The sequence below is a fragment of the Aedes albopictus genome, chromosome 2 (genome assembly GCF_035046485.1).
Source record: "Aedes albopictus strain Foshan chromosome 2, AalbF5, whole genome shotgun sequence".
In the NCBI taxonomy this organism is placed as follows: domain Eukaryota; kingdom Metazoa; phylum Arthropoda; class Insecta; order Diptera; family Culicidae; genus Aedes; species Aedes albopictus.
The window spans coordinates 474,933,231-474,960,810 of record NC_085137.1 but is presented as its reverse complement, the minus strand read 5'-3'; the positions used below and the strand labels follow the sequence as shown (position 1 = coordinate 474,960,810).

Here is a 27,580-nt window from a genome sequence, read left to right as displayed (position 1 = left end):
GGTCCAATTGTTTCCTATTGAAAATGGTTCAGATCGGTCCAGCCGTCCCGGAGTTATGGCCATTTAGGTGTTCCGGACCGGTACCCCAGGAAGGGGCCAGATATGAAAACGCACAAAACCCATCCATGCGGCACATCAAACTACGGCATTTTTGATAACTTGATCAATGGTAAGCAGAAAAATAGTCTCAAGCCATATCTGAACCGGTAGTGTCTCGGAACCGGTTCCGGGTGTCCCGCCGGAAGTGACCAAACATAAAAGTGAACTAAACCCATGCATGCGACATATCAAACCGCGGCTTTTTCGATAACGTGGTGAACAGTAAGCAGAAAAACATTCTCAGACCATATCGGAACCGGTTGCAAATGTCCCGCCGGAAGTGGCCAAGTATTATAGTTAACCAAACCCATGCATGCGACATATCAAATAGTGGCTTTTTTGATATCCTGATGAACAGTAAGCAGGATAATATTCTCAGACCATATCTGAACCGGTTGTGTCCCGGAACCGGTTCCGGGTGTCCCGTCGGAAGTGGCCAAATATAAAATTGAAATAAAACCATGCATGTGACAGCTTTTTCGATAACCTGATGAACAGTAAGCAGGAAAGCATTCTCAGACCATATCAGAACCGGTTCCAGATGTTCCGCCGGAGGTGGCAAAGTATAAAAGTTAAATTAACCCATGCAAGGGACATATCAAATCGTGGCTTTTTTGATATCCTGATGAACAGTAAGCAGGAAAATATTTTCAGAACATATCTGAATCGGTTGTGATCCAGAACCGGTTCCGGGTGTCCCGCCGGAAATGGCCAAACATAAAAGGGAACCAAACCCATGCATGCGACACATCAAATCGCGGATTTTAAGGCATCTTGATTTGACAAAAAAAAGTTTCCGGCCATATTGGGGACAACCGGTAGTGTTCCGCAACCGATTACGGTTGCCCCATCGGAAGTGGTCAAATGTAAAGGAGAACCAAACAAATGAATTCGACTTGAATTCGACACATTTAATGACTTTTTAGGTAAGCTGATGAACGGTTAACAAAAAAAAAATCATAGACCATACTTTGGAAAATCAATAGTGTGCCGAAACCGGTTCCAGGTGCCCCGACGGAAGTTGTCAAATGTAGAAAAAAAATTAAACGCATACACGCAGCACACTTAATAACGGCTTCTTCGATAACGCGAAGAACGGTCAGCAAGAAAATAGTCTCAGGTCAGTAGTGTTCCGGAGCCAGATTCGAGTGCCCCGCCGGAACTGGCGAAATGCACGAATGAACCAAACCATTACATGCATTACATGAATTTGCGACTTTTTAGGAGAACTGATTAATAATTTGCATGAAACTAGTCTAAGACCGAAAGTTGTAAATGTGAAATTGAATCAAATCCATGCGTGTCGTACCATAAAACCACGCTAATTCGACAATGATTGCTGTCAAATTACCTGTGTAAACTTTCAATTCGATAAACTAACTCTATTTTAGTTTTGTTTAGATTGTATGATTTGTTTTTGAACACAAATCTTACAGATATTGTGGTGGTACGAATTGATAGCTTGTATTGCAGTGTGCATTCAAAATGCGGGAGCACCAACTGCGGTAAGATTTTCTAACAAGTAACCCGATGTCAGTGGGAGCTTTCGAATCCTAGGTTGGCGGTGATATTGGCTATGGTTGCTACGTTGCCTTTGGTAACATGTGTTACCGCGTTTGAAGCGCATTTGGGTACCGTTTGCATCTTGAACGCACACAGCAATACATTTTACGATTGTTGGCTTCCGAGGTTCACTGCGGTTGATCACCAAACGGATCAGGTGTCGGAATGCACCAAATTAGAACTTTCGGAAGTAGCAGCTGCACGAGGAGTCGCTGCGGGTGTAAGTAACATCACAATATCGTATCATTCGTATTTACAGTGTATTACACTGTGACATTTGATCATTTTTTTAATTCAACAAATTTCGAATGAGCGGGGTACGAGTTAAAAAGTGTCTTATTAAAGAGTGATGAATACGCGGGGTTTGACAGTACATTAAATAGCAGCTTTTTTGATAACTTCTTCTTCTTCTTTATAGCTCGACGTTCGCATTGGAACTTGGCCTGCCTCTCTTCTACTTAGTGTTCTTTAGAGCACTTCCACAGTTAATAATTGGGTTTTCTTTGCCCGCCATTGCATGAATTTGTATATTGTGAGGCAAGTTCAATGATACACTATGCTCAGGAAGTCGAGAAAATGTTCCCGACCGGAACGGGAATCAAACCCGCCGTTTCCGGATTGGCGATTCATAGCCTTAACCACTAGGCCAACTGGAGACCCTTTTTTGATAACACGATAATCGATTCGTAAGAACATAGCCTCAGACCATATTTTAGAAAACCGGTAGTGTCCCGAAACTAGTTCTGGGTGTCCCACTGGAAGTGGTCAAATGTAAAAGTGATTTGTACCCATGCATAAGATAAATCAAATCGTGGTTTTAGGTTTTAGGTTTAGCTAACCTGATGTACGTTAGCAATGATATTGCCTCAGACTATATTTGGGAGACCCGGTGGTGCTCCGGAACCTGTTCCGGAAAGTGACCAAATGTACCATGCGACACATCACATCACGGCTTTTTTAATAACCTGAGGAACGGTTAACTAGAAAATAGGCTCATACCACATTAGAGACTACTGGTAGGGTTGCACAATCAGCGTTTGATGCTTCGTCGGAACTACGAAAGTAAATAAAATCAATGCAAGCGATAAATATGTGTAAGAGAACAAAATCTTGACATATTAAACCCACATACAAACAGACGTCTCACTATACTCACTACGTTCTTGTTTTTAACGGTCAATAAAATATAACCTAGAATGTGCAGAAAAAACTTTATCGAAGACCGCAAAGTGATCTGTGAATGTGTAAAAAGTTATATCTTAGCTTGTTAGTATCGTCTTGATATTGATCAGCTCCCAATGTTAGTGAAGGTACTCAAGCAGTCAACTGAGAAATCTGATATTATTCAGCTCTGCTTTTACGCTGAACACAACGTCGGAGTATGTGCCATCAATAAGTTTTAAGTCAATTCAATGATGGCTTTGATAAAATGCTTGCTTTTCTTAAAAAAATATCAGGATTCAGGAACACTTTGACTTACGTCGACGGAAAGATCGTGAGAACATATACGACGAGAAAGGCACTATCACCTCTAGGTGGATTAATTTGGGTTTTTTCCAGTACATTTCTCATCCCTGGCCTTTCCAGTACACTTAGACCGTTCGCAATGCTGTTTTATTTTGTATGGCGAGTTTTAAAATTTTTAAAACTTGCCATACAAAATAAAACAGCATAGAGAAACGGCCTTAGTGTACGAGAAAGGCAAAAAGTCCACCTGAGTTTTCAGGGAAAATAGGCGACCCTGATTTTTTCTCAATTTGTTTTGCTCATATACAGCAATTCCATAGAAAAACGATATAGTGCAACTCCGATTATCGTATAGTTGGTGGGTATGTAGTTCAATCGAAAATAATTTGACACGTATTTTTTATTTCGTCATTAGGGTGACCAATTTTCAGATAGGTATTTTTCAATAAATCATAAGTTTTGAACCAGTCAAGCGATTTTAAACTTCTTTTTTTTTGTTTGAAAGCTAACGAATTGTGTTTTTGTGCAAAAAAATATGCAAATATAGTAGTTTTTCACGTTTTCATGGTCTCAGTACCAAAGATGTACCCTGTTTTTATATTTTTATCAGAAAATTCAGGAAATTTGGCGTAGCATGTTAGAAATCAGAGATGCATGTTTTTGCCTTCCTCGTACACTAAGTGTACTGGAAAGGCTATATGTTCACTCCAAAAATGACTTTTTGATAGAAGGCCCGGAGGGTCGAGTCACATATACCAATCAACTCAGCTCGACGAATTGAGGTGATGTGTGTGTGTGTGTGTGTGTATGTATGTGTGTGTGTGAGTATGTGTGTGTACAAAATAAACTCACATCACTTTTTGGCAGTAAACTTCAACCGATTTTTATGACCGACGGTTCATTCGACGCGGAATCTGGTCCCATTGTTTCCTATTGAAAATGGTTCGGATCGGTTCAGCCGTTCCGGAGTTATGGCCATTTAGCTGTTCCGGATCGGTACCCCAGAGAGGGGCCAGATATGAAAATGCTACAAAACCATGCATGCGACATATCAGACCGCGGCTTTTTCGATAACCTGACGAACGGTAAGCAGGAAAATACTCTCAGTCCATATCTGATTCAGTTGTATTCCGGAATCGGTTCCGGATGTCCCGCCGGAGATGGCCAAATATAAAAGTGAGCCAAATCCATGCATGCGACACATCAAATAGCGGCTTTTGCGATAACCTGATGAACAGTGAGAAGGAAAATAGCCTTTGTCCCAGCAGAGACTACTGGTAGTGTTCCGGAACCGGTTCCGGGTACCCCGCCGGAAGTGGCCAAATATAAAATTGAACCAAATCCATGCATGCGACACATCAAATTGCGTCTCTATAGATAACTTGATGAACGGTTAGTAATAAAATGGAATCAGACTATATTTAGGAAAACCAGTAGCATTCTGGAACCGGTTCCGTGTGTCCCGCCGGAAGTGGTCAAATGTAAATGGGAACCAAATTCATGCATGCGACACATTAAATAGCAGCTTTTTCGATAACTTGAAGAACGGTTAGCAGGAAAATAGCCTTTAATCACAGCAGAGACTAACGGTTGTGTTCCGAAACCGGCTCCGTATGTCCCGCCAGAAGTGGTCCAATATAAAAGTGAATCAAAGCCTTGACCAAACCCATGCATGCGACACATCAAACAGCGGCTTTTCGATAACCTGGTGAACAGTAAGCAGGAAAATAGCCAGCAGAGACTACCGGTAGTGCTCTAGAACCAGTTCCGGGTGTCCCGCCGGAAGTGGTCAAATAGAAAAGTGAACCAAATCCATGCATACAACACATCAAATCGCGGCTCTTTAGATAACCTGATGAACGGTTAGCAAGAAAATGGTTTCAAACCATATTTGAGACAACCAGTAGTATTCCGGAACCGATTCCTGGTGTCTTGCTGGAAGTGGTCAAATGCGTATATGAGCCAAACCCATGCATGCGACATATCAAACCACGGCTTTTTCGATAACCTGATGAACGGTTTATAAAAAAAAGTCTCAGATCACATTAGATACTACCGGTAGAACCCGTTTTGTATGTCCCGCCAGAATGATCAAAATGTAAAATGAATGAAATCGATGCATGCACATCAATTTTCGGCTTTTCAGAAAACCTGTTGAACAGTTGGCAAGACACTACCCTCAGACCATATTTGAGACAATAGGTACAGTCTTGGAACCGGTTCCATCAATGCAAGCGATAAATATGTGTAAGAGAACATAATCTTGACAAAACTGATGAAGGCTCATTAAATCACATCTTCTCATATTCCTGAGGTGTAAATATACAGTAGAATGGGGGTTCTATGAGAAAATTGAAATTTAATCGCGTTAAAATTGCTGCGCAAAACTTTGTTCCGACTGATTACTCCTCGCGCTCTGTGATATGGTCACAGAACAGATGTGGTGTATCCTCAAACAAATTTGAAGTTTCGAGGTGGAAGTAGTGAAATTGTCACTTTGAGAACTAGATTGGAACGAATTTCCATTGGAAAATAAACAATCATCAAAGCGTGCTACGTCGTCTCCCTATGCTCGCTGTAGGAAAAAGCTTGACTTCCACCACCAGGTTCGCTAGTGTTGAGCAATCAAACGAGCAGTGCTTTTCGTGATGAAGATTCACCCCCGTGATATGGTTCTAATTTGAATTGGATTCAGTACGAAAAAATTCACTTACTTCCATTTTTTGGTAAAATTTTTTGAATCTAGTAATCAATGATAATAAAATATAGTCTGAAGTGTGCAGGAAAAAGTTTATCGAAGACTGTAAAGTGATTTTTGGTTGTGAAATAAATTATATTTAAGCTTGTTATTATCGTCTTGGTATTGATGGTATTCCAGTAATAGTAAAGGTGGTCACGCTGTCAACTAAGAGGTCAGATATTTTTCAGCTCTGCATTGAACATAACACCGGAAATATGTGCCATCAGTAACTCGATGATGGCTTGGATTCTTGCTTTTATACCTAAATAAATTATTCACAGGATTCAGGATACTTCCGTCGACGGAAAGATCATGAGTACATATTCGACGAGAAAGGCACTATCACCACTAGGTGGATTAATCCGGGTTTTTTAGTTTTAGAGATATTATATTCCGAATATCGAGAGTCATATATTTTAATACTAGCTGCTCTAATAAAGCCTGATATTGTAAATTTTCATAAAACTATGCCTTGTATTCCTTTTTTTATTTGAATCCTAGTCTTTTTGGTAACCTTTCAAAATATAATCAAATGAAAACAAATGTTTTGTATGGGAAAATTTGGCCTTTTATTTTCAAAAAATCATATCTCAAAAACTGAAAACATACATGTTTCATAAAAACTAGAATTCAAAAAAAAAGTTTAAAATCGGTTGACTGGTTAGTATTTTTAAAACCTTGATTTTTAGGACCACCCTATCTGAAAATTGGTCACTCTAATGACGAAAATAAATACGGGTCTAATTAAGAACTTCAGACCTTTCAAGTTTCGCGACAATCGGAGTTGCACTGTATCGTTTTTCTATGGAATGACTATATATCCATGAGCTCCGCCTGTGGAAAAAGTTTCATGAAAATCTGAGATCCTCCGGCCCAAACCCGTACGGCAAAAAAATACCCTGTTTGGAGCTATATTGTATCTATAAGGGTCAGAATATAACGATAGCGTAGAAGTTTTACTGAAATAGCACTTGAGAAAATTATCAGATACTGAGAACCTCCAATTTCTTTTGGAACTACACCATAGACTTCCTTTTTTATTGTCAAATCATGCATGCATCATGCACTTGACCTTTGATAACAAATTTACTTAATGATTTAAATTGTGAGATACCTTGGGTGTTAACGGGTTAGGGAATTCCCTGAGAAATTCCTGCATAAGTTCGTTGAGTAATTTCTGAAGATATTTTTGGTGAGATTCCTGATAAAATTGTTAGTGGAATCCTTGAGGAATCCCTTATCGGATTCCTGGAGCGATCATTGAAAGAATCTATGAATAAACTCCTGGAGGTATATCTGCTGAAACTTCTAGAGGAATTCTGGACGAATCCCTCGATGAATTCGTGGAGAAAGCTTGAAGAAAATTCCTAAGAAATAACCAGGGGAATGTCTGAATGATCTCCAGGAGAAATACCCGAAGGAACTGTTGAAAACCGGCAATCTTCCAACACTGATTGTATTGGAGTGAATTCCGAGCGCTCCCCTGAAAGTATCCGTCATCGCGACAATAGAAAGAACTACACCTGAACTACAATAACGTAAACCGAAGCATTGTTGAGGTTCTGCATTGCTGTATAATTTGCTAAGGTAGGCCGTAAAAATCATTAAATCTGCTCTTGCACGTAGCTCCACTCCGGCGGTTTGGATAAAATAAGAGTTCGTTGATTGAGCTGCACGGTTAGCTTCATCTTAGCCTTATTATATGTTGATCCTTTCACCGATATTTACTGCAGCGATCCAGTTGCATTCATAGGCTGTGAAGTTTACGCCTTTCTTCAGCAGCTGAAATTTGCAGACGAAGCCGGACTGAGAAAACGTGCTAAGTGTAGTGAAGACACGTATAGTTGAACCGTGAGTTTATTCCTTACTAAAATTTGATAACCTAAATTAAAAAACTAACTCTTTAAAACCTACCTATATTTGAAGATCCTAGTTAAGATTTAGCTTAAAGTTATATACATGAATTTGTTCCTAAACATGCATGCATTTGACAGGTTAAGGTGAAATCAACCTGAATTGTTGGAAATCGAGGTTTCTTAAGTCGTGCAGGAGATCACTGAATGTAAGTTTGTCATTCTATAGAACTTTAAATTGGAACCAAACTAATGTTATCTTAACCCTTTGGAGCCGAAGGGGTCAATATGACCCCGGCGATGGAACCGTGCATAATAAACGTGTTCCACACCAGCGCGGTTGCGGCAGCACTGGCAAAAAGTCCGGCTCCAAAAGGTTAAATAAATTACAGCTTTGAGATGCGTCTGTAAAGAACTGCTAAAGGAAGTGTTTTGCCTGCCCTGAAACCCTCCGATCCACAACAGGAACTTTTGGAGGAATCCTTGAAGGAACTCCTGATGGATTTTTTGGGGAAATCCTTGCAGATATTTATGATGTCTCTAACCATCAGTAAATATACTCGTCCTTGAGTGGCCTCTTGAGAAAATTCTAAAAGAATCCCTAAAGGAACTCCTGAACGAAATCCTGAATAAATTGCTGGAGAAATTCTCACATCGAATCCAGGAGAAAACCCTGCAGAAATTCCAAGAAATCCGGGTAGCAAGCCCTGTAAGAATCCCTGAAGAAATTCATGGAGAAATCCCTGTGAAAAATCTTGGAGGAATTTCTTTGGGAAATCTTTTCAGAAACTTTTAGAGGAATCCTTTTAGGATTCCCTGATATAAGAAACATCCTGGAGAAATTTCTGTAGAAATTTCTATAGATATTCTATACATATATGAACTTCTGAAGGAATTCCCGCACGAATCCCTGAGGAGTCCCTGAAAAATATTCAATTTCTGAAGGAATCCCTTACGGAATATCTGAATAAATTCAAGGGGGAACCTTTGAAGAAAATGCTGAATGAATATCTGCAAACAATATCCTGGAGGAATCCGCAAAGAAATTCCTGGAGAAATCTCTGAAGAAATTTCTTGAGCAATCGGTAAAGGAATTCCTGCAAAATTTCTGGAGTTGTTTGTGAAGGAACGCCAAAAGAATTTTCTGGGGGAATCCATGAACTCCTAGAGGAATACATGAATGGACTTCAGAAGGAACCTGTGACTCCTTAATAAATCTTCGAAGAAAGTTCTGGAGGAATCACCTGATGAATTTTTATGATGTTCACTGAAGGAGAATCAATGAGTATTGTGTTGTTCTTTGCTGTGCATGCATCGCTCCTGTAAGGGGTAAGTATGGCAGCATAATCGATCGCGTTCGCCTTTGTCTCGCGTCAAAATCAAAACAATAGATGCGCGGGTGTTTAAAGCCTGTATCCGCAATAATCGGGACACAGAAATACGTATGTAACTCTGCAATGGGTACACTAAAATTGCTCAAATTTGGCCTGGGAACATCCTAACATGTGTTCATTTCACCTGCAAAATTTCATGTAAATCGGCGCAGTACTTTTTGTTGTAGCAATGAAACAGTAGAACGTACGCAAATGAATTTTGTACAGCACCTACTTTAGCGTGTCAGCGCTGTAACTTTTGAAATTGGTCATATAAATGGCTAAAATTTTTAGCACAAACCTCTCGATATACATTCCTTGCAAGTACAAAATTTCAAAAAAATTGATGCACTATCAACAATTTCATGATCAAAACATGTTTTGGGACTAATCGTGATTTTAGCCCTTTGGACAGGAATTGGTGAGCATCCCTTGTTGTTTCGAATGTACTGTTTAAAGTACAATTCCAAAAATCATGAAATTTTGGAAGCATAATATGCACATAATCAACTATCTTCTGTGAAAATTTCATGGAAATTGGCCTAGAAATTTAAAAGTTATGAAAAGGCTAACAGCGCATATGAAAAACACGAAAAATTTTCACTAACACTCACTCCTATCAACACTGGTAGCTTTCAAACCAGTTGATCAATGTTGATGAAATTTTGTATGAAAGTGCCTTTGTGTGTATCACAACTGCCTATAAAATTTCGTTATTATCCTTGCAGTACTTTGGTCTGTAGCGCAAAATAACTATCTGTCATATAGATGAAAATTGGCCGTGTCTGTACAAAATGCTTTAACGCACTTCGTTTTGTTGTTGAGCTACAGTTGAAAGTAATGTACCGATTTTTATTAAATTTGGCACAAATAATAAACAAACACCAATGAGTATTCAGTCAATTTTTTGGACAATTTTATTGATTCATGTCAGAGTTACAGCCGTATTTCTGTGTCCCGATTATTGCGGATACAGGCTTTAGTGTTCAGTATTGTGTTGTTCTTTGCAGAGAAGAACATTAAACAAGACAATTAATTAACTACATCGGCTGTTTTCCTTCTCACCGCATTGACCAATGTGGCGCTAGCTTCTATGCGCGAAAAATCGCCAAAAGTAAATCGCAAAAATATTGTATGGCGAAAACCATCTAAAGGCAAATTCTTCAAAGTGGAACACATTATTCGAAAAAATATTTGGTAGTGGTTGTGCACAACGGTGACCACTATTAAGCCTACCAAATACTTTTTCGGGAAAAGCTTTGTATTTCAAGTAAGAGTATTGTGTTGTTCTTTGCTGTGCATGCATCGTTCCGGTAAGGGATGAGTATCTCAGCATAATCGATCGCGTTCGCTATTATCTCGAGTGAAAATCAAAACAATAGATGCGCGGGTGTTTGGTGTTCAGTATTGTGATGTTCTTTGTTGTACATGCGAGTGTCGAGAAATAGTGTCGCACGATTGTATCGTTTTAGCGATAGGTCGACGGGTGCTCGAATGAATGATTGATGATCGGTGAACAAGCTCTTGTTTTTCTTTAAAGATGCAGTAAATTTATCTGTTAGTTTAAAATCATCCTTCAGATATTTACTCAACAACAACTGCAAAGTTCGTCACTTCAAGTGTCGGCCAAATTTTTCAATTAAATTTGTGGTTAAAAAAATCTCCTACATGTTTGTACAGTTCGGCACCTTACGGTGCTGGCCACACTGATTTGATCCATAGTTATGCGTCAGTATTTTGCCTAAGTTTGTGCGGTCCGTCACTGTCAGTGTTGGCACAATATTTTGATTCAATATACCGATTTCATGGCAAGTAGCATATTGGTTCACCAGTCCTCTCAATTGCGAGGTGACGCAAAATATTTTTCATTCCATAAATTTTCATTTAAAATTTTCATGGTCTCACCATTCTTCCAAATTGTGAGGTGACACATTTGTGTGTATACTGTACCGTTGCATGGATCGCATCACTTACCAAAGTGTATCTCTGATCTATGTAACTATCAATCCCTCCCTATTAACAAAACTCCTTCCCGTGACAACTGTGGAGGGTCCAGTAGTACATACAACCTCTAGTAGCAACAGTTGTCGAACTAACATTCCTTCCCTTCCCCGGTAGACCGTAAGGACGTGGCCAGCGCCGTTATTGACCCAAAAAAGTTTGAGCTCTCGAAAAGTGTACATTGAGGATGGTGGCAAATCCCAAGCCCCAACCAATTGGTTCTCTGTGCAATTTCGCTAGCTCAGGTCAATCACAGAGTAGCAACTACGAAGTGTACGGTCACCAATGCTCATGCTCATGCTCAAAAGCTTTGTATTTCAAGTAATTCAAGTTTAGATGCATTTCGCCATACAAAATTAAATTGATTTACTCCTGCTGATCAACTGTGGCTGCGCGCAAAGCGGATAGTCCATTAGATGATCGGCATTGAATCGCAAAAACCACACAATAATTGGTGAGATCTTTCCAATATTATTTATTTATAAATAATTCTACTTCAGTATATATTTGCTATATAACTCCATATAAGTTGAAAATTCGCTATGTTCAACATCCTTTCATCTATTGGAAGCTGCTTCAGTTCTGGGCTCTTTCTAAGTTGATGAAGGGATTTATAAATGCTTGCAAGGACTTGGCCAGGTGTGTGGAGCTGAGTGAATCTATGACATTGTAGATAGTAGCGACATCAGCAATGTCAATGGATATATTCAACTTTGCAACTCCATCCAAGATTTGTGCAAGTATTCATGCTATGCTATGCTATGCTATTCACTGAAGGGGAATCAATGAATGAACTCCAGGTGAAAATTTGGTATTGGTATTGTTGCAAATCAACCTATGCACCTTGCAGGATGTTTGGATATTGATTCTTCAAGAAAAGCTGCAAGGTTTGTGAGGTTTGGTGACGCATTTAACATTCCGATCATCACACTTATTGATGTTCCAGGATTTCTGCCGGGTACAAATCAAGAATACAATAATATAATACAACACGGAGCGAAACTGCTTTACGCTGGAGAATTCACTGAAGAAACGCATGTAAAAATCCTTCAAGGAATCCCTGGAGTATTTATTCATAGGTTGTCTTCTAGATGTGCATCACTCTGTGGAGCGTGGATTTGAGAAATATATGCAACATCAGCAACTTTTATAAATTGGATGCCGCTAACTCTTTGTCTCGCATGGGACGACATTTTTGATGGGACCTGGGTTAAACATCTAGGTCATAAAGATAAAAAAATAGATAAAAAAAAGTCATCCAAAGAATGATCGAAGTGAAAATAAGTTATTATAATATCATATTATGATAAGTTAATATCGCATTATATCATCATTTTTCGATCTGAGAAATCATTTGAGCAGTGAAATATCATAAGCTTTGAGAAGTCCGTTGATTCAATATCTACCATCATCCATCGACATCGGAAACGCCTTCCGTTCGTTGTGGACTGCAGGCAGGAGGAAATAATCGAATCAAAAACTCATTCATCCACTTCTCGTACACAGTATTGATCTCGCTCACCTACAGTGACTCATGCCTATCCATTTGAGCCCGGTTGATTTTTTTTTTCACTTCCATTTTTATTTTGTATACATAGGGTAACGGTGTCATTATTAACTCCACACTCCCAAATTCGCCCTATTCGGAAACATAGCGATTACGGTGCTAATTGTTTTTGCTCTTTTTGTGAACATACGTGCTCAACATTTACCGAAAAAATACAGTTTGAACAGTATCTTTCTGCTTTACGACTATCCAGCTAAAAAAGATTTGAAATTATGTAACTTTTTTATTTGTAATAAATGTTTCGTGATGACATTTTGCTAATACGTAAGAGAAGCTTTGCAAATCAATTATTCAATTGGTTTAGCTTGAGCTTGATTTACCGCCCGTGGATGCTACTCCAGTGTCGTCAGACCAGCATAAGGAACCAATGAGATATCTGGGGGCTAAGCAGACATCTTCAATGTATGAGTGTTGGTAATCTTCTAGGCGACAATAATGGCGCCTGCCACGTCAGGTTGCTGGTCAATATGGGGAAGGGGAAGGAAGTGAGGATTGCAAATGATTTGTATCTACATCAGGCCGAAAATACCTCTGCGTCTGCACAAACTCATACAGATGTCGGAGTGTTGGTGGCATAAGGTTGGCAGAGGGTTCACACATTGGTGCATGGATGCCAAGCGTAAGGTGGTAGAATTGTGTGTTTTATTATTCCGAAGCTGTGCGGCACAGTTCGCTTGAATGCATAACTGTAGGCGTTATTTGATAGATTGACACGGTGCTGTGAAAGTTTGGAGGGAAGGGAAATGAATTTTCAACCCGTTTTTGTTCTAGCAATAGCTATGAACATGCGAATATTAATGAGTAGAGAGGAGGGAGAAAATATATAGAAAGATACAAAGTAGGAGGAAAGGAACGGGCCAGAGATCGAACCCAGGACCTTCTGCATACGAATAAGAAGCGGTAGTCACTAGAGCACCAACCCAGTCGTTTTAATTGGTTTATGATTTAAATTTAAATTATTTAATTAAGTTATTATGATAGCATACGAACCTTGCACAGGCATACCTCAAAATATCGATCCAGGTGTAAATAAACCCACGGTAATCTTCTGGTGCTCACTAGAAACACAACCAACCCCATCATGAGTAAGTAATTCAATGCCCCACAAAACACTTGACAGGAGATGAATGGGAAATCGCTCCCTGGGGGCCTCATCATAAATACCAGATGCAATGTCAACCGAGTTAGAGAAATTTCCTCCTCTGAAACCATGTAATTTATATGGCATGTAAACCATATTGTCGGCATCACACATGCATATGTGGGTAGATGGTAGGTGTTCTTTCTTACTTAAAGCTGGGCTGGGGCATATCACACCGAGCATGGCATCGCATCGCACGTCACTCGATGTGGTGATGTAATGTGTGATGTGAAATATGACTCTTGCTCTCGGCTGGCGTTTGTGGTGGCGGTGGTGCGACATGTTTCGAGAAAAGCACACTTGCACCCACACAACGACAGACGTACATACATACGTTCAAACATTGGATTTTATGCATGACTTTCAACACTCTGGCCTTGAATGTTAGTTTTGGCTTTTGAAAGCTTGCCATTCTACTGAACTGAAAGGAGGATGGAAGAACATCGGCAGACACGATTGACGGCGTTTTCGCCAAACTGTCGACATTGATGTGTGTTTGGGGCATAAAGAAATCTTTTCCTTCCACAGACCTCTCAATGCTGCTCGTCTTTCGTTCCGATTGGTGATTGTCGCTCCAAGGCAGCACGATTTATTTGACTTGATTGTCGAAGATTTTGCTGCCTTCATTGTGCAAAGAAATAAAAAAAACGAAAGAAAACTGAATCATGTTGGTGTATACAAACACAATCCTTTCTTCGTGCTCAGCATTCACGAGTGAACATTGCCAAAAAGGGCTGAGATTGGCGGACTAGTGGAAAAAGTTGCCAAAAATAACGATAAAGTAAAGGCATGGATTGAAAAAAAAAAGAAAATTAAAATAGCTCTGAGTGTCCAATTTACATTTCTTCACTGTTTTCCTATTGACTATAAGCACGTGTCTGTACCGAGAGATTTTCTAAAATTCACTATAATTTATGAAAGTTTGATCGAAGTGCTGATCTTTTTTGCAAGGTGATTTCAGAACTTTAAAAGGAATTCCTGAAAAAATTTGAGAAAAAAGGCTGAAGATATCTTGGAGAAATTTATAGCGACATTCTTGCAGGAACTGTAAGATATACATACTGAATAAATTTCATCAGGAAAGATTCTTGAAAATATCTCTGAAGAAAACTTTGAATGAACACTGAAAAAAAAATCCTTGAAAGAATATCTGAAGAAATTCCAGGAGGAATTTGTGTAGCAATCATGGGTATTTCTGGGGCAACTTCCGAAATTTCTCTCCTGGAAGAATTCCAAGAGGAATATCTTGAAAAGTTGCACACAAGTTGCAAAGACGGATTGTTGGACGGTTATTTAAGATGTCTAGATTCACTTATCGAATTTCTGAAAGAACTTCTAAAACAATTAATGGAGCGATCTGTAGAAAAAATCCTGTAAGAGTCTGTATAATAATCACCTGAAACGATTCTACAACCATTCCTGACAAAATATTTTAAAAAAATGAAAAAAAAAATATTTAGGAGAAATATTAAATCAAATAAAAATTCTGGAGACATTTCGGATGGAATGCATGCATGAATTTATGTGGGAATCTATGGAGAACTTTCTGAAAGAATCCCATTATGAATTCTTGAATTAATCCGAGGATGGATTTCTGAATTCTGAAATCTATAAAATGCTTGTCGAAATTCCAGAAAAAAAAATCGTGGAGAAGTTGTAGACGAAAATTTGATAAAATTTCTGGAAATGCTTCTAGAGTAATCATAAGGAAAAGGTCCTGGAGGGATTCCTGATACATATAATCCTAAGAGAAATTTCGAATGAATCACTAAGGAATACTTGAACGAATCTATGAAGGAATTCTAGCTGAAAACTTTGAAGGAATTCTTTCAAAAATCTCTTCTCTGAGAAAAAACAGAAAAAATTGTATTATTCGAAAAAAAAACCCAGGCGAATTGCTGGGGGAGATCATTGAGGAAATTCTCAAAAAAAAAAAAGAATGGAATTTCAAGGCAACCCATGGAGAACGTTCTGAAAATAAGTCGGGATGAATTTCTCAAGAAAACCCAGAAGGAATTGTGTAGCAATCCTGTGTATATCTCGGGAAACTCCTGGAAAAATTCCAAAAGAATCTCTTGAAAAGTTGCGCACAAGTTGCAAATACAGATTCTTGGTGGAATTTATGAATTGATCCCTAGAGGAATTTCAGGTAAAATCTTCGGAGAATTACATGCAAGAATCTCTGGAAGAACTCCTAAATGATTTTCTTTTAAAATACTTTGATTCCCCAAAGATGCCTAAATTCACTTATCGAATTTCTGGAAGAACTTTTGAAAGAATTCATGCAGCGATCTGTAGAAAAATCCTGCAAGAATCTGTTTAATAATCACTTGAAAAGATTCTACAGCAATTCCTGACAAAATATAAAAAAATGATTAAAAAAAAAAATAAAAATCTTTATGAGAAAAAATAAAATAAAATAAGATCCTGGAGATATCTTGGATGGAATGCATTCATGAATTTTTAAGGAATTCCATGGAGGACTTTCTGAAAGAATCCCAGGATAAATTTCTAAAGAAAGGCTTGTCGAAATTCAAGAAAAAAAAAATTGTGAGAAGTTGTAGACGAAAATTTGTTAATATTTCTAGAGATGCTTCTTCAGTAACCATAAGGAAAATTCGAGAAATTTGTTATGAAACACGTTGTAAGGAATACCTGAAGTAATCTTTGATAGAATTCTTACTAAAATATTTGGAGGATTTTTTTTCAAAAATCTCCTTTCTGTAAAAAACAGAAAAAGTCGTATTACTCGGGAGAAAAACGGAAAAAGTCGTATTATTCGGGGAAAAATCCAGACGTATTCCTGGGGAAATCATGAAGGAAATTCTCAAAAAAAGGATGGAATTTTTAAGTAACCCATGGAGAACTTTCTGAAACAAAAATGGAATGAATTTCTTAAGAAATACCAGGAGGCATTTCTGATGGAATTTTTGTAGAAACTCTGGAAAAAAGAACTCTGGAGAAGTTTTTAAAGAAAGTTTTACAAAATTATTAAAGGAGCTCCTGGAGAAATCATAAGAAAAGGTCCTGGAAAAATACATGGTGAGAAATATTTGGAGACATCTTCGGAGGAATTCTTGCTGAAATCATTCAAGAAATTTCTTTAGAAATCTTTTTTTTGTAAAAAAGAAACGAAAAAAGCCGTAAAATTTAGGAAAATTTAGGAAAACCTCCAGAATGCATAAAATTTTGAAGAACTAAAAAAAGTTTCCTAGAAATGAGGCTATGTACTATATTTCCGATGAAATTATTGGAGAAATTTTGAAGGAATCTCCAAGTAACTTCTACACACAATTTCATAATTTTACTAAGACTAACCAAAATCGAGTGTAGGTCCGTGGTCGTGCGGCTAGTGTCATTAAGCATTTAGTCGCATCGTGCTGAGGAGCGCGGGTTCGATTCCCGCTGCAACTGTCAGGAAAAGTTTTCGTCTGTGTCACTGGGCGTTGTATGCTAGTCCGTGCTTCCTTCAAAGAGCGAATAGCTCACTGGAAGCATTGAACGTGTCCGTGTTTTTTTTTTACCAAGCCAAGTGGAATTTACAATTTATCTCTACCTTGCACTCCGAAATACTGAGACATATACTGAGAAGAATCCAGGAACAATCCCTAAAGAAATTTAGGAGAAAATTCTGGTAACGATCCCGAAATCTCTAGTAAAGTTCATGGAATTTTGGGAGTTTTGGGAGCAAACAATCGAGGAATATTCTGGAAGGAATTTGTGATGGAAGAAAACATGAAAGAATCCTATAATGAATCATTGGAGGAATTCCAGAAAGATCCCTGCAGTAATTTTGAAAGGAATCTTCATAGAAATAACTGAAGGTGAGGAATTTTTGGGCGAACCCTTGGAGGACCTCATGAAAGAATTCCTCCGGCAGAGGAATTCTGGGAGGAATCCATGCAGGAACATAAATCGGAGTTCAGAAAAAAATACCTAGAGGAATATTTTTAGAAATCTCAGAACGAAGAGTTCAAGGAAGACTCCCGGAAAACATCATCGAATGAATACCACCTGTACATCTTTTCACTTAACCAAAATATCAGTTTTGTTATGCATGCAACGAGTTTGTCAATGTTCACAAATTTCCATCCCTGTCCGTGACTGTTTCCATATCCACGATCTCAAACCCACCACCACTCAAGACGCAGATCTGTCTGCCGTTTGCAACGTAGTAAACGCACATCCCAGACAGGTAGGCGCGCCATCCATTATCTGATGTTTTCCCCTCCATCTCCTTCGTCGGCAAACGATTAATGGGTGCAAAATTGACGCTAGACAATCGAGATTCCGTAGCGTAAAATCGATTACAATCAATTCGATGTGGTACCTACAAGAAGCTTGATGGTCCTCCCTAGCCGCCACCTACCCTTGAAGGCAGAATTGAATTGGGCCGGAGTGATTTTTATTGGTAGTGACTTTGAGTTACACTCCCATCGTTCAATGAGGCGGACTTACCGATTCGGCTAGCTGCTTGAGTGATGCATTAATCTTGTCCGGATTACGAGGCGGAGGCTCGGGTGGTTCTGATGAGGCTGCCATTGTTACCGTGCCATTCAGTTGCATTTTCGTTGGTTGGAACGTGCCGGCGAAAGGGATTTCCTTGGGGAATTGGTTTTAACTAGTTGAGCATCGTCGAAATCCTGTGGATTAGATAGAAAAAGAAGATGTTTTAGTTACACGTTGCATTAGTTTTGGTGTTATGGTATTGAAATTGGTTAATCCTATCGTTTACTCGTCTAATACCGTATTAGACTACCTGTCCTTCCGACCCCCCCCCCCCCCCTGAAGCCCACTGAGGCCCCTAAAAACACCTTAGAGAGCTCCTGGAACTTCTCCTAATGCCCCTGAGATCCCCTGGAACCCCTTTGAGATAAATTGAAGCACCCATGAAACCCTCTGGAGCCCCCTGAAACCCACTAAGATCCCTTAAATGCGCTGAAAAGGTCCTGGTACCCCATGGAACCCCATGAAAATTCCCTGGGACCTCCTGGTACCCTCTGAAACGTTCCGGAGTCCCCCTTAAATACCCCTAAAACCTGTTGGAGTCACCCTGAGATTAAGGGCCCTGATACCCCAAGACTCCTTAAAACTCTTATGGGTTCCCCTGGAAACCCTTGAGACCCCTCAAGCTGAGCCGTAACTTGCAATTGGACAGGTTGGCTTCCCGCCAAGGACGTCAGCCTCATAGGGGCCCCGAAAAGGCCCAAGGGTAGAAGGGGACAGGATGATGCTATTGTTCAACGGCATGTTATCAAGAGTTATCCCAAGTAACACAATTTGTTATAATACTGTATATAATACATGTTTCATACAAACGTCCATGTTTTGTTTCAAATATGGAAAACGTATTTTCATACACTTATATAACCGAAAAAGCGCAAAAAATGGCGGCTTATAAAACATCTTTGATGTTACTGAAGATGTTTTTCAATACATCATTATAACATAAAATTATGTATCGAATATGTTCTCAGCAACATCATAACAACTTACTTATTGCTGGCACGAAATTAATATTCATCAACCACGCACAGCAAATCAATATGGCATCTATCATAAATGCAGTATTAAGTGATGGCTCAAAATAATTGTCAGGTCTTACACATCGTTTGTAATTTACCATCTCGATGTTTGGGCACTATGGCTTAATTTCATGTGCCGTTCAAAATTTATGGTGAAATGAGCACTTTTTCTCTTAATAAATTCATTCGCTTTCCATCGGAAAGAAATAAGAAGGGAAGTTTTTTGACATTTCTGTGGTTTGTAAGAGATTTTCAAACAAATTTTCAGATATGCAACATGGTGGCTTCTTGACAAAGTACCGTCAGAATGTTTTGGGATGTTATTTTAAATTATGATGTATTAATGATGTTCTTTTAGACTGTAGAATTTGTCTTCGTTATCAATAAGGAAATTATATTATTTCATTACATATTTAAACTGTTCCAGATGGATAATTATTGGCAGAAACATCAGTAGATGAATTAACGGCCATATATATAAATGATAGTGTGAAACTTTTTAGCAGGCACTGTAATTGGTCTGGCCTGATATACGGAAGAGCTCAAAATTTTAGAAATACGTTTAAATTACGACTGCTATACATCTCAATAACATGTTTGTCGAATACCACTTGAGTCGAATGAAATACATTGAAAAAACATCATAGCAACGTATTTTGAACATCTACTACTCAATAACATACGACGATGTCATTTTTGGTTATGGATTACCTATTTTGAACATAAATATAACAATAACAAAGTTAGAGTGCGTTTCCTAGAACAAATACCAATTAATTGATTTCGTTTGCTTCACGGGATAAAAATAGTGTAAAAACTGTGCTGGTAAGGGAGATTTAGCCGCCAGGTAAGTATCCCGAGTGATGTTTAGATGACGGGAGGCCTACCATGTAAATACAGTTGAATGGTGGCGTCCATCTTTCGAGCCATGGTGACTGTGATCTGCTGATTGGTCTGCGCCAAGTTTTTAGAGACTATTAACATACCCATAAAATAAAGTTGCTATCGCCTTGTATTTTTAAGTGAAAGAGATGTTTCTTAAATAATGATCAAATCAGTGAGAAGAGATAGCAAACTAATAATGTTGTACATTAACGTATTTAGTACGTAAAAACAACGTTTTAATAACATGTTTGATCTCAAAGGTTTTAACTATGTGCTGCTGATGTTATACAAAACATCTTCAATTGAAGGAAGACGGTGATATAAATATCTTGTGTAACCAACGTTAAATTTACGTTATTTTAACTTGTAGTGAAGATGATAACATTTTTCAGTAACTTGTTATTGCCAAACAGAGTTAAAACATGATTTCAACATAATATGTGTACAAATACGATTATAGTACTATACTACAACGTCTTTTTTAAAGTTTATTCTCAAAGATGTTTTCTGTGTTACTTGGGATTTATTTACAGTATATTTGATTGTTCCTGTGCTTTTTTATGAGGATAATTCCATATTCATAGCGTTTCTTCAAAATATTTATCTTAATTTTATCGCTGATTTTATCTACTAGATATATGAGATATATGAGATATTTTTATGAGGAACTTTTCAGTTTTTTTCGATAAAAATAACAATCGAGAGGCTTTCTGTCTTTTTTTTAGATTGCCAAATCCATGCAAAGAATGCATATCTTTTTAAATATGAACGAATGACGTAGTATTCAGATAAACCTGAGTATCAGCTTAAAATAAATTTGATAAATTCCCCGATAAATCTTCTTCAATCAATAATAATTACAATAGCGTTTTCTACGAGTATTTGCAAATTTGTTTATGCAACTCTTTAAGTAGCAACAGAATGCCCAGAGAAAATTTGATAAGATCCCCCAGAAACTTTCTCTGGACATTCTGTTGTTGCTTTAGAAGTTGAGTTTAGAGCTTAGAAATTTGCAAAGAATATGTTGATAGGATGTCATCGAGGTTCCTGCAAGTTATTCACTGACTGACAACTACATACGGTTTTTTAGGTTTTTCAAAAATAATCACTGGATTCCTTTCGGTATTGTTCCATGGATTTCTTAAGAAAATCCTTCAGGAATTTCCATCCAGAAGTCTTCCACGGATTTCATATACAGGTTCTTTGAAACATCTTCCATGGATTGCTTCAGAATTTCTTTTAGACTTTTCTTTGGAATTTTTATTAGATGATCCTCCAGAAATTCTTCTAGAAAAGCTTCCATTGGTTTCTTAAGGAAATAATCCACGGATTCTTTCAGAAATCCTTACAGCGGTTTGTTTTAAGAAAACCAAAGGTTCCTCCTGCAGTTTCTGCATGAATTTCTTTAGAAAATTACACACAGACAAAGTTTTCCTAAAAAAATCTTCCACGAACCTTTTTTTTTTTAAATTTCCATGATTAAAAACATTCCTAATGAGATTCTTCCATAGTTAAGTTGAAGAATCACAAGTCCAGGGAAATCTTCAATGGAATGCTTCAGAAAATATTTTTTGGATTCGGACTTAAAATCTGCATAGGTTTCTTTCGGTGGCTGCTCCGGTGGTTTTTCTATGGTAGATATCTATAGACTCGTTAAGAAACTGCACCAGCAATTACTTTTGATGTTCTTCTAGGGGATCGTTCAAAAAATCAAGGAAAATTTATCCAAGGATTCCTTCGGAATTTTCTATGGAGAATTTTTTGGAAATTATTTCAAAAAACTTTCATTAATTCTTCTCAGGAAATTAAATTTCTTAGGAAGTCTAGCAGGAATTTGTTCCGGAATTGCTGTAGGGATTCCATCAAAAATACGCACATTAATGTGTCCAGGAATTTCTATAGACATTTATCCAAAAACGTCCTGCAGGAATTCCGCTAGAGATTCATGCATTATTACTTTCAGTGATTCAGGCAGGGTTTTTTGTAAAGCTTTCTGCCGGGATTCCTCGAGAATTCCCTAGAAATATATCTCCATGTATTCCCGTAGATATTTACCCGGCATTTCCTTCAAGAATAGCTATGATAATTTCTACACTGATTCTTTAAAAAAAATCTATGGAAGTTAAATAAATCTTAAGATTTTTTGCCTTTCTCGTACACCAAAGTGTACTGAAAGGCTATATGTTCACTCAAAAAACGAATTTTCGATAGAAGGCTCGGAGGGTCAAGTCACATATACCAATCAACTCAGTTCGACGAATTGAGATGATGTCTGTATGTGTGATGTGTGTATGTGTGTATGTATGTCTGTGTACAAAAAAAGGTCACTCACTTTTAAGCCACTTCCCATTGGCCGATTTTTCGGATTATAGCTCGAATCGAACCGAAATTTTACCGCATTGTTTGCTATTGAAAATGGTTCAGTTCGGTCAAGGCGTTCCGGAGTTATGACCAATTTAGTGATCCGGACCAGCATCGGTGGAACTGGTCATATATAAAACTGAACCAAGCCTCATCATGCGACACATAAAGCTGCGTCGATTTTTGTAGCCCTTAGCTTGTTTGACGAATTTTGTACGGAAACAAATACTGGACACCAGAAAATCCCCAATATCGGCGTGATATTCAAGAGGGCTACCAGAATATCCAAGATGGCGGTCTAAAATCCAAGATGGCGGTTGAAAATTTTGGTCCTAAAACCATGCAATATGGGTATATTAGGTATGAGGAAGATGCCCGAACGCAAAAATATCCATCAGAATATCTAAGATGGCTGTCAAATATCCAAGATAGTGGCTCCAAATTCAAGATGGCGGCTCTTTAATGGAGTTTTAGGTCTCAAATCATGCAATATGGGTATATTTGATATAGAGAAGATGCGCAATATGGGTATATTTGGTATGGAGAAGTTGTCCGGAGTCCAAACGTGGCGACCAGAATATCCAAGATGGCGGTATAAAATCCAAGATGGCGGCGTTTAAAGGAATTTTAAGCCCTAAACCATGCAATAAGGGTATATTTGGTATAGGGAAGATTTCCGGAGTCTAAAAATAGCGGTCAGAATATCCAAGACGACGGTCTAAAATCCAAGATGGCGGCTACAAATTTAAGATGGCGGTTGTTTAATGGAGTTGACCCTAAAACCATGCAATATGGGTATATTTGGTGTGGGGAAGGTGTCCGGAGTTCAAAAATGGCGGTCAGAATATCAAAGATGGCGGTCTAAAATCTAAGATGGCGGCTCAACATAAAAAAACATGCATAATGGGTATGTTTGGCATGGGGAAGATGTCCGAAGACCAAAAATAGCGTCCAGAATATCCAAGATGACGGCTGTCTATGTAGTTTTAGGCCATGCAATATGGGTATATTTGGTATGAGAAAGATGTCAGGTGTCCAAAAATGGAGACCAGAATATCCAAGATGGCGGTCTAAAATCCAAGTTGGCGGCTGAATATTCAAGATGGCTGCTATTCAATGGAGTTTTAGATCCTAAATCCATTAAATAAGGGTGTACGTATTTGGTATGGGGAACCAGATTCGTGGTGGCTGTGTTTATATGTACAAAAAGTTACGAAAATCAACTAGAAAAGTAACAAAATTGAAAAAGAACTGATTTTCTATGAGCCGGGAAGGAAATCAACACGACCGAAATGACATCAATCTAGAGTGCGGTGCTATTTTGAGCTCAACAGTTGTCAAACCACCACAAGACGGCAAGACAAAGTTTGCCGGGACAGCTAGTATTGATAATATAAGTCAAAATAACGCAAAAAAGTTGTAAAATCACAATTTTTTTTACCAATTTTGGCAATACCCCATTTTGGCAACATAAAATTCACCTGTTGCCAAAATCGGTAAGACACTGTATTCATCGACATTTCACTTGAGTTTTGTTTAAATAAGTTTTCGAAGGCACGAGAAAGGCGCCAGCACCGCTAGGTGGATTAACTAGGGTTTTAGGTATCTATTCGGTTCTGCAGATATTCTTGCAGGATTTTTTTTAAAAGAAAATCGTGCACAGATTTCTCCGAGAAGTTTCCTCAGGTATTTCGCCAGGAATTTCTTAAGAAATTACTCCTGAGATTCCTTTAAGAATTTCCTGGGAATTCGTTTGAGAAGATTGTTTTATTCCCAGAGACTTCATAAGAACTTAGGGTTTATTGCTGGAATTTCAGCAAGGCATTCCTTCAAAAGTTCTTCCATGGAGTTTTCCAGAAAATCTTCTCTAAATTTCTTTGCAAATTCTACAGGGATCTTACCAGGGTTTCTCTAAGAATTCTTTGAAAATTTCATACAGTGATTCCTACAAGGATTCATTTTTAGTAATTACTTCTGCGGTTTCATCAGAAATATCTCCTAAGATGTTTTTAGAGATCCCTGCAAAACTTGTTCAGATATTCCTGCAGGAAATTTAAAGATGTTTTTTTTTTCAGAAATTGCACAAACATTGGGGAAAAATTCTTTAAGATTTCTTTTAAAATTTTAAGGTATTTTTTAGGCATTTTTAAAAGTATTATCCAAAGCATTCATCCAGGAATCAAGATAACATAAATAACTGCAGGATTTTTTTGTCTAGGAATTCCTTCAAAAAGTTTTTGTGAAGAATGAGCATAGGTGGTTAAATTTCACCAATAAAAAGAAATTGAAAAAAAAAACAAGAGCTTCTTTTGAAAGAATTTGAATATCTGCAGGAGTTTTAATGAGTTTCTTCAGACAATCCTTCAGGGATATCTTGGAAATTCCTTCAGGGATTTCTAAAAAAACACGGTTGTTAGAATTCAAAGATGGTTATTGCAATGGTCGCTATGCTATGCATTCCGATTGTCTAGAAGAGCACACATCTGATTATCTAGGAACTGCTTAAGAAAATTGTGAAGAATTCTCTTGAGATAAAACTATCTTCTCAAAGGAATTTCAGAAAGAATTTCTGAAAAAAAAAACTCTGAGGAGTTCCGTGGTCAGGACTCTCTCCTGAAGTACCAGCTTGAATTTCTCATTCCATGAACGTGTGAGTACACTTGCGAGAAACGCCTCATTAGGGTGCAAGAATTTTTGATATTAAAGAAATCTTCAGTAAAATCCATGTTGAAATCTCAGCAAGCACTTACGAATAAATCTTTGGAGGAATATCCGAGAAAGTCCCCGGAAAAGGCTTGAAGAAGGCTTAAGATCTTCGGAAAAAATCTAATTATCTTGATAATCAGAAAATCATCTGCAAAGATCCGTAGAAAATATGTCTGTGAAATTTCTACAGGAATTTCCGTAGAAATTCTTAGGAAACATTTTTTCAATAATATTCTCCGGGGATCCGGGGAAGAATTATAGGAAATGCAGGGGGGTAATACTTTGAGGAATATCTGCAGGAATCTCTGGAGGAATTTCTTCAAGATTTTCTAAATGAATCCCTGAATAAGTTTCTGGACACATTCAAAAAAATACATGAACAAATCACTGTTGGAATTCTTATAGAAATATATAGAAATAGGAATTCTTATAAAAAACCGCGTAAAAAAGCTTCACTGTATATGAAAGAATTTTTACAGCAATATCTTGAAGAATCTTTGGAGAAATTTTCAAAGGTATCCCTATAGAAAACTTTGAAGAGTTTTCCAGTAATGGGAATATCTGAAGGAAGCCGTGGAGGATTTTTTTAAAGAGTTTTAGGAAGAATTTCTAAAAAAAAGCCGTCGGAGATTTTAAGACGAATTCGTGGAGTTATTTTTTAACGAATCAATGGATTTATTTTTGTAAGAATCCATAGAAGTTACCCTCAGACTTGAATCATTAACAAATTCATGAAGGAATCTCATAAGGATTTGTTGAAGAAATCCTCAGGGAAATTTCTAAACGAATTCCTGGAAGAATTTCTTATATAATCATTTTAAGAATTTCTGAAGCCGTTTGTGGAAGATTTTCTAAAGAAACCCTTGAAGAAATTTCTCGAGGAACCTTCGATTTTCTGAAAGTAGAGCTGGATACATTTTTGAATGAATGATTTCCTGTGAGTATTCCCGTACGGATTCCTGAAATAAAATATATGGAGGACTTTTTGAGGAAACCCATGAAAGCTTCTCTAGAGATTTTAATTTTTGAAATTTTTTGGAGGATCCTCTAACGAAAAATCTAAAGGAAATCCTGAAGCGATGCATAGAAGATGCCCCAAAAAAGAATGTTCAATTTTTCTCAAAAAAATGCACGGAGCAATTTCTATAAAAATCCAGGGAAAGTATTACAAAAAAAATACGAACTTAACTTATTCCTGGGGTAACCTATAGAAAGCTTTGGAGAAAATTCAGAAGGAGCCTAAAAATGCTGAAGGATTTAAGGCATATTAAAAATTCCCAGGAAGATTTTCTGTGGGAATCGCTGGAAGAATTTCTGTAGATATAAGATACTAAAAAAATCCCTGAAAAAAAAAACTGTATGGAACTTTGATAGATTTTAGGAGTAAATTGTGAGGTAATCCTGGAAAAAAAATTCTGAAAAATTCCCTGAAACATTTCTATTATTTGTAAGGAGTTTTAAAGGAACCCCCGGAAGAAATCATATCACAGCGTTTTTTTTTTGCTCGTGTAGGGGCGCAACAATTCTCATTCAGTGGGGGGAGGTAGACAACGATAAATAATAAAAAACAAAATATAAAAAAGAAAAAAAAATGGAAAATTTTAAATTATACCCACAGTTGGAAAAATATTTTTCAACTATTGAAAAATACTTCCTTGAAAACATGTTTCCATGAAAATTCATGTGCACTACCTAAAAGAAAGTTTGGGTGCAACGAAATTGGGTCCTATTTCTAGAATAAGAGAAACTTGAGAAAAACATTCTGAATTCTACCAGTGTTTTTTGATGCATGGGATAAACAATCTTGGCTGAAGTGTGCAAATTCATACAAACAGTCAAAATAAATGCGAGCTTTTCGCGGTAAATACACTGAATGGAACGCGGTGCGAAAATAATCTTCCTTAATGGGACACGGAGCGTACGTTGTATGGCCGTCCGCAAATTGATGCCGTCATTAGGTTTGTTATTACGGCGACGGGGAACTTGCTGTTACTACCAACGTGTATAGAGAAGGATTTTTTTTCAGGGTAGAAGCTACCGTGTGCCGGTGAGTTGTGGTTGCTTTGACATGAAGGCCGTGGTAGCTTACCCTGACGCGACAGCTAGGGCAAATAAAAAAGAGCGGTTACTGTGGAACGCAAAAATGATGCCGAGTACCTAGGACGGTTTAATGGGCTATTCAAAGCTGACATTTCGTTATAATTGAGTCGTTTTGCGGGCGTCACCGCTTGATACGAATACAATATGATTTGGGTGCGGGGAGTGGGTGAGTATTGAGATAAAAATATTTCTTTGTAGT

At 37.8% G+C, this 27,580-nt stretch overlaps 1 protein-coding gene across 8 annotated transcripts in view; it reads right to left on the bottom strand.

Moving 5' to 3' along the window:
* LOC109418028 (kazrin) overlaps positions 1-27,580 on the bottom strand; it is a 364,304-nt gene that overhangs the window by 173,598 nt on the left and 163,126 nt on the right. For all 8 annotated transcript variants that reach the window (XM_029870756.2, XM_029870759.2, XM_029870758.2 and 5 more), the window contains exon 4: positions 18,263-18,447. In XM_029870756.2, coding sequence (XP_029726616.1) covers positions 18,263-18,370 — 108 coding nt within the window. In that variant the 5' untranslated portion in view covers positions 18,371-18,447. The remainder of the gene's footprint in view (positions 1-18,262; positions 18,448-27,580) is intronic.